Here is an 8,691-nt window from a genome sequence, read left to right on the forward strand (position 1 = left end):
AGCACCTCACCACTCCCATAGTAAAGACGCTTCCCCCTGACATCCAACCTAAATCTTCCCTCCCTCAACTGAAAACCATTTCCCCTTGTCCTGCTGTTATCAACCCTTGTAAAGAGTTGATTCTCCTCCTGTTTGTAGACTCCCTTTAGGTACTGGAAGGCTGCAATGAGGTCACCCCACAGCCTTCTCTTCTCCAGGCTGAAGAAGCCCAGCTCCCTCAGCTTGTCTTCATAGGGGAGGTGCTCCAGTCCCCTGATCATCCTTATGGCCTTCCTCTGGACCCTCTCCAACAGCTCTTTGTCTTTCTTGCACTGGGGGCTCAGACCTGGACACAGTACTCCAGATGGGGCCTCACAAGAGCAGAGAAGCAGATGTTGATTGTATAGCAATAGAAGTTGAACCTTCCTGCCACTATTCTGTTATATTTTGCTGCTGCTGGCAGCAGAGGGGCAGTCTGACATAGTGGCATCTGACATGAAAGTGCAGATGAAGCAAAGTTGTCATTGAATTCTTCCATGCAAGAAAAAAAGGCACCCACTGGCATTCATCAACAGTTGATGAACATTTATGGAGATCAAACATAGATGTGAGCACAGTGAGGCAGTGGGTGTTGCATTTCAGCAGTGGCAACAGCAACATGAAAGACAAACCACGTTCTGGATGGTCATACACAGCTGTCACACCACAAAAATGAAGAGCACCTCAATTGGCTCATCTGCATGAGCTGGCAGATTACAAGCAGAGATCAGCATACAGAGCTGAACATCAGTGCGCTGGAAACAACAGCAGCAACACTGGAATATTGCAAAGTTTGTGTCCGATTGGTCCCACAAATGCTCACACAAGAACAGAATGAACACCAGATGCAAGTTTGTCAGGACCTACTGAACAAATATGAGGTTGAAAGTGATGGATTCCTGGATTGCATCTTAACTGGTGACAAGATGTGGTGTTGTCACTACGAGCCAGAATCAAAACAGGAATCAATGGTGTGGTGACATGCAAATTTCCCCATTGAAGAAGTAGTTCAAGCCCTCAGCGGGTAAAGTGATGTGCACTGTCTTTCAGAATAAAAAAAAAAAAAAAAAAAAAAAAGGATGATTCTCCAGGATCTCCTGGAACCTGGACAAAACATCAGCTCTGACCGCTACATTACAATGCTGACTAAATTGAAGGCTCAGATTTCCACCAGTTGACCAGAGAGGGGATGAAATCTCCAACCTCGGAGATAATCCAAAGCTGTCGAGACACAATCCTAGGCAAGTGGCTCTTCGTGACCCTGCTTGAGCCAAAGGCTAGGAGGTGGAACAGGTGGACCAGACAGCCTCCAGAGATCTCTTCAACATTAACCATTCTGTGCTTTACCTTTACTGTAAAAATTACCAAATTCATTCTTTCTTAGCAGTATTGTCAATTGTATCTGTTATGATTTAAACCCAGTAGGGAGCTAAGCACCACACCTGCTTGTTCACTCTCTTCAGGTGGGCTTGGAAGACTATCAGAATAGTAAATTAATGAGAATGCATGTTCAGCCATAACCTCTGCTTTCCTGGACAACACACACAGTAGTTTCTAGGGAAGACACATGCCATCAGTCCAAAAGACCCTCCACCTTCCTTCTCCTTTACTCCAGCTTTTATTGCTGGGCATCATGTCATACAGTATGGGATATCCCTTTGGCCCATTTGGGCCAGCCGTTCTGGCTCTGTCCCCTCCCAGTTCTTTGTGCACCCCAAGTCCCATTGCTGGCAGGGCAGCATGAAAAGCTGAAAGTCTTTGACTATGTAAGCAGAGCTTGGTAACAACTAGAACATCAGTGTTAACATCACCATTTTCATTTAGAATCCAAAATACAGAATCAACAGAAGCCTGTATGAATAAAATTCAGACAAAATCCAGACAAAACCATGACAGCTTCTAGCAGTACTACCAAAGCCAAATAGATTTTGACGTAGACTTTAAAAGAAATGCCAGCTGAACTTATACTCAATTCTTGCCCATAATACATTCTTTTAGATGAAATGTTACATCACTTTGTAGTAGAGGGATATCTCACACAAAGACATGCTGACTGGAAGAAATCTCTAGATGTCATCTAGCCCAACCACCAACTCAAAGCAGGGTCTAGCGTTGGCTGTAGCCATGTCAACCATAGCATTGTGTAGCCATTGAAAAGTCCAAGGATGGAGATTTCTCTCATCTGAGAGGATCATTCCAGGGCTATATTAAGCTTCTCAGACAAAAAGTTTTCTATGCATCTTATTCATAACTCTCAAATTGCAACCTGTGGCCACTAACTCTTGCTGAACTATTTCACATAACTGGAAGTTTGTCTCAGGCCAAATAAACACAACTCTTTCAGCTTTCACCTGAAACTGTATGTTCTAGGTCCTTCATCATCTCTGTTGCCGTCTTCTGGACCCTCTCCAGGTTTTTTCCATATCCTTATAGCACTGAGAGACCATAAACTTGATCTGCAGATCATGCACTGACATGGACCTGATACAGCGTAGTGTGACATTTGCCTTTTTTCCAGTGAGGACACTGCTAGTTTAACTTATCATACAATTGCAACCCCTGCGTCTTTTCCAGCAAAGCTGCTGCTCAGTTGATCAGCCTATACAAGCCCTGTGATTAGTTCAAATGAGAAAGAATTTTACACTTCTTGCTGGCTTTCATGAGGTTTCTGTTGGTCCAAAAGGTCCCCCTGGCTTTAAGCTTTATTATTTCTTGTGTTAAATGCTCCTTAGCATTTACAACAAATATGATGAGGATGGTCAATGCAACATTCAAATCCAAGAAAAAAGCTACTGGAAAATACATTCAAGTAGTTTAAGAAATTCCGATGAAAACCTTAATTCTTCCCACAAATCAATGCTCATTTGTTCTTTAAACAGAGCTATTCTGACTTTCATTGGACCCTTTCAAAACATGATGATTAAATATTTGTCTCTTTCAGTGCCAAATGTCCATGACATATAACATAATGGATGCCCCCACTACTACATAAAAGCAGACCATTAAATCTACCTAGGAGATCTGTACCAGCTTTGGCTTTGCCCATTGTTGCCCTGAAGACACTCCCACCTACCTTATGTTTCATTCTACGGAACAAAAAGTCCAGTGTGCTCATCTATCCTTCTACCAGCCTTCTGCATGCCATAGTAAGATGGCAGATGGCACAGAGAAAAGTTATTCCATATGAAATCTGTGTCATATTAAAGGAATACTCACTTGACCTCACCAACCAGTTTGTGTCAGTAAAGAACCCTGCACTCTATTTTACCTACAAGCATACAATGCCTATAAACATAAGGGAACAGTACCATCTTCATGTTTGTTTCTTGAGAATTTCTCTTTGCCTTGACAGGGTACTGTAAAATTTGTGCTCAGAAGCTTAAAGGTATCTCAGGTCTGCACAACCGTGTCTGCACTCAATGAAATATAAACCATCTACTGACAATTATAATGCACGAATTCAGTGAAGTGCAGCAACAGTAAAATGAATTTCTACTAAAAAATACGAGTTCCTGAGAAGGGCATTGAGTTCTTATGCTTTATCATCTTGATGCAGTAAATCTTCTAAATACATTTTTAGTTATTACTGGCTTATGGTTTAAATTTGGGAACATCAATTGGTTTTGTTTTTTTTTCAGATGACAATATTGCTGAAATTCAAGGGCTAAATTCCAAAATCCTGACGTATCTTCTGAGCTAAACACTGGGATATTCTGTCTAATTACAGATTATATCATAATGCCTTTAGCCTATCATAACACTGCCAAGACACCTAATTTACAGATTATTTTCTATACACAGTTTACCCAAATATCCCCACTTCTGCAAGCTTCTGAATCATCAGAACCGCAGAACAAAAATGTACTTAAAATAACGAGTTCAGACAAACCAATGAAGGGACAAAAGGAGCAATGATTCCACCAACACGGGAAAACATGGAGCAGGCACCCATTCCAACATTCCTAAGAAGAAACCAAAAATCATTAATTAGTCATTAATTTGCACACGAAAAACTAGAATTTTAAAACAAGAAGCTGCAAGTGCAGGAAAGGGTTTTTAAAAAAGACAACAAAAAAGTCTCACTCATGATTCTGACCATAGCAGCTGGCAACAAAAAGTGAAATCTAAATGAAAACACCTGAAAAAAGGAATTAAATCATATGCTTTGTGCTCTGAGAAAAGCACAAATCCACTGCACATTCAGAATTCTAACATATGCATACATTAAGATGACAAAAAAAAAGTGTGATTTCAGTCATTGCATCTCATCTCTTACTGAAACTCTGACTAAATTCCTTTATCCATATCAGCAGATTCACCCACACAGGAGAACAACTTTACAGGATAGTTTCAATGATGTCTAGCCATTAACAGTGATACCTGGCAGACAAATACATCTATTAAAAATTGCACCTGTATAATAGAGGCCTTTATCAATCACCACAAGTACAGGGAACTTCTGCCTTTGAAGCACCAAATTACTTTCACAAAGCTTACTGACTGGTTGCATCTTTAACATTGCTGGTTAAGGAAGGACAAATATCAACAGAGTTGTCCGGTTTATATAGCACTGAGGAACCCACAGATGTTGTTCATGAAAACATCAGCAATACTACTGTTATCCTCATTAGTGGAGAGAGGGCTGTCAGAACACTAAGCATCCAAAAGGACTGTTTTATTATTATAGAGAATACAGTTACTCTGAAGAGAACATTGCATGTTTGAGGGAGATGGAGGTGAGGATAAGAGAAAAGAAAGTTTAATACATACAAGACCATACAGATAATCATTGTATGGTAGGTGAAAATCTCAAATGAAACGTAATTAATAGAAAAAGTAAGAGAAGTAAAAGGTGATCAGGAAGAAGAACCAGAAAAACGAAGATCTTACAATTAACTTGCATTACCTGATCACTGTGGGATAAAGTTCTGACGTGTAGATGTAGACAATGTTAAATGCTGCACTGATTGTCAGTTTTCCCAGCAAAGAAAGTGAGCGACTGTTCACCACTGCAAAAACTCCAGTATCTGATAGAGAAAACGTGTCACTTAGGCTCTTTTGGCACCAGCATTTCACTTGGAGAGATACCTACAAGTTGCATGTGTATTTATACTGACAGCTCATTTGGATAATGGAGATATCCCAGGAAACATCATTTTTTGGAATTACTTCTGAAACTCTGGAAAGGAGTGACTGATGCGATTAAAGTGGAAATGTAGGACAGAATCCAAAGATGAGTTCAAACCCACATTTTTTTCAACAGACTTTTCTTAAGATCCTCGGGAAATTGCTACTTATGGCTTAGCTTCTGTGGTTTTAAAGTACAAGCCTAATGCACTGACAACCAAAAATTCTTAGGCTTTTGGATGAGGAGTTTTGCAACTCACTAAGTATTCCAGAAACAAAAGGAAACATTTACCTTTTTTTTTAGGAAGAAACATGACAATAAGACAAGCCAATCCTCCCAGGAACAGAAACGCACTCAGTGTTCTCTTTCGACCAAACCTGATGTCCAAAAAAAAAAAAAAAAGAAGATAACCAATGAAGCTCCTACATTCACCTTGTCTCTATTTGCAGAAATATCAAATGCCATCTCCACAAACACCCCCTCTCTCACTGCTGCTCTCAACAAAATGAGCACTGAGAAGACTTCATGCTGTAGCTCACAATCTCAAGGATTTTTATTTCCTTCCCACTGTGCATGTGTGTAAAGCTTCTCAAGAGACATTTAGAAAAGAGACTGGAAAGTGAATTCTACAACAAAAAAAAAAAAAAGGAAGACAATGTTTGGAGTACAACAGCTCGGGAAAGGGCTAAGAGTCAGAATCAACAGCTCTGCTCTTACACTTGTGCAGCAGTTGTAAAAAGACACACAACAGTTTCAGCTGCTGAATTTACTTGTAGCATCTTTGACCTAACAGTTAGAATGGGAATTACAAGACAGGTGGGAAGCATGCCATCTTGTGTCAGGATGGAGTCAGCACAGCTAGTTCTACTGACAATCATCTTTACCTTTGAGACATACTAAACGAGTTACTGAGCATCAACTTAAACCTTATTAGAGGTGAAGATCTACCAGCAGCGCTTTCAAATAAAAAAGCATTTCTCAAGAGAATATAATGAACTGGAAATATCAAAGAAGAAAGTTCCATACAATGTCTGTGGCCTAGGAGGTACAATTTGAAAGAAACTTATATTTTATAAAAAAAAAATGCTAAACACATTAATAGAAATTCATACTTACCATTTTTGGTTAATCAAGTAAATACAGATTGGGTATGCTGGGATTTCTATCAGCCCTGATAGGGCTAAATTGGCATAAATGTTTCCACCTAAGTCACCCACATTAAGGGTAAGACCGTAATAAACCAAGCTGCACACAAACCTGTAAAATACAGGAAAAAAAATAAAATAAAATCAGAGCTGCAACTCTGTCAGCCATATATCAAAGCACTCATCTGGCACAGTGTAGTATCAATCATATATAGTGTTTTAGATAGTAGGCCTTTTTCTACCTTCCTCGTCCAGTTCTGTTCATTTCCAGATTCCGATTTTCATTTCTCTTTTGTGACCTTGAATGAATTCTCTACAGAGAATAAAGGAACACACTGCCAATTCATTCCGCAGTAAATCAACAAGGCGATCTCCTAATTCTCATTTACAGAACAGAAAATTGACTGTTCTGCACTAAATATTTGGAAAAGCAACAGAAGTACAGACTTATGCTGTCAGCTGAAAAAAAAAGAATGTCATTTGTTTTTTTCTTAATACCTCTTCCCCCAAAGCGTGTGTTATAAAAGCAACTGGATGAACAGAACAAAACAAAGCAAGTAGTTTTGAATAATTACATTTCTGCTAGTGACTAAAGGTAGTGTCACGGGTTCCTGCTCCATGCTACAGCAACTGCTAGCACTGGCAACCTCAGGTAGCACTTTCTTTTAAGAAATACTCACACTCATTAGATAAGGTAGGCCACCAACCTACTAACATGCTCCTAACACACAAAACACAAGAAGTAATCCAAGTGATGGAAAGTATGGATGCGTAGCATGGAACCAAAGAGGATGACAGCATGACTAATCTCAGCAGCCTTTGAGGGCCAGGAAGGAATATACAGTTCTCAACTGCTTTACGTCTCGAAAAGCACAACTGAAATGCAAATTAAGATATTCTCAGAACTAAATTGTAAAAATGGCTTAACATTAGAAACATCCTGAGGAAATACTGTAATAGGGACACCTAAAAATAAAGGCTGAGACAATGTACAACATGCAGGATTAGCTGATTCTCAGCAGCACGTTCCCTCTAAGAGTCAAAGCAACACAGCTGGGCCTACAAAGTATTTCAAGTACCAGGTGAACATCATGATTAAGGTGCGTCCCAAGAGAATCCGGTATCGGAAGAGGTCCAAGAAACTGCCAGCTTCTCTGGGGCTCCTCTCAGCAGGGAGTTTTAATGAAAAAGTGTGCTTCTGCTTGCGGTTCTTCTTTGCAATGAGGTAGAGGGCATCTTCTGCTTCACTCAGCCGGCCTTGTGAATATAGCCAGCGGGGGGACTCTGGAATAAATCTGTAACACACATTTTTTTATTTATATATAGGAATTATATATATTGCAGAGACAGCTTGAGGGCTTTTCTGTTCTACAGAGTGCTGAGCTTGCCTATGGAAATAAGGCTGAAATATGTTTCAGTATAAGATAATTTCTCAAACAACCCTTCAGGTATACGATGCATTTACTGAAACAGACAAAATATGTTGGAAATAAAGGGAAAATAATTCATATGCAATTTAGGTAACAAAAAAATTGTGTACGTGTATAAACGTGTATAAACATATATACACACACAACAGTATAAATTACAATATCATTAGGATTCTTCCTAGTGGAACTCAGAATCAAAGATGCTCCACATAATTAAAAATAAAATGTTTTCAGAATGTTTACTAGCTGTCTTCTGTTCCTCATGTTCCAACATTTTCCCTCTTTATAATTAATAATAATTATAGTAATCATTCTTATGATTCTCTCTTGTAGATAGCAAAGCTGTACAAAAATCATGCTCTTGCACTTCATATACAGCATCCGCTCGATAGGTCTGTAACTCCAATACATCCTAGAAAACAGATTCTCAGAACTAATTTAAACTTCTGCACAGACTTAAAAAGGTTCTGGTAAAAGGCTGAAGTGACATTTTTTCCTGGAACAAGCATTTCTGTGCTTTTATAAAAGAAGAATTTAGAAAATAGTATGTTTCCCTCCCCATAATAAAAAAAATATATATGTGCAAAAAGCCCCAAATATCACTGTATAAACTTTTGAAACATTAGAAAGCATATTTGACATTTCACCTCATAAACTGCCTTTAACATCTTTCCCTGAGTTATGATGCTTTCTTTGAAAGGCTGTTTTGACTTTAGCAAGTGAGTAGTTACCAATGTTAAGCAGATATTGGAAGGAAAAAGCCTTAAATTGGAACTGCAGCTAAACTTCATTTCTTATCAGTTGCTGAGTTTTTGTTGAGAAAGAAAGATATGACAAAGGAAGAAAACACTGCACCACTGCACCTCATACCTTTCAGTGCTGAACTCCACAAACAAAGATCCTAACTACTTTAATAAAGAAGCCTTTTTCCAATTCTTTCCTGATCAGAATATTTGAAAAAATCAAAGGA

At 39.0% G+C, this 8,691-nt stretch overlaps 1 protein-coding gene across 1 annotated transcript in view; it reads right to left on the reverse strand.

Moving 5' to 3' along the window:
• The window catches only part of SLC22A15 (solute carrier family 22 member 15), a 43,994-nt gene that overhangs the window by 13,895 nt on the left and 21,408 nt on the right, over positions 1-8,691 (reverse strand). The window contains 5 exon segments of the mRNA XM_019611840.2: positions 3,908-3,980; positions 4,925-5,045; positions 5,438-5,523; positions 6,263-6,403; positions 7,371-7,600. Of these exon segments, the coding sequence (XP_019467385.1) occupies positions 3,908-3,980; positions 4,925-5,045; positions 5,438-5,523; positions 6,263-6,403; positions 7,371-7,600 (651 nt within the window).

Source organism: Meleagris gallopavo, chromosome 1 (assembly GCF_000146605.3).
Source record: "Meleagris gallopavo isolate NT-WF06-2002-E0010 breed Aviagen turkey brand Nicholas breeding stock chromosome 1, Turkey_5.1, whole genome shotgun sequence".
Taxonomy (NCBI): domain Eukaryota; kingdom Metazoa; phylum Chordata; class Aves; order Galliformes; family Phasianidae; genus Meleagris; species Meleagris gallopavo.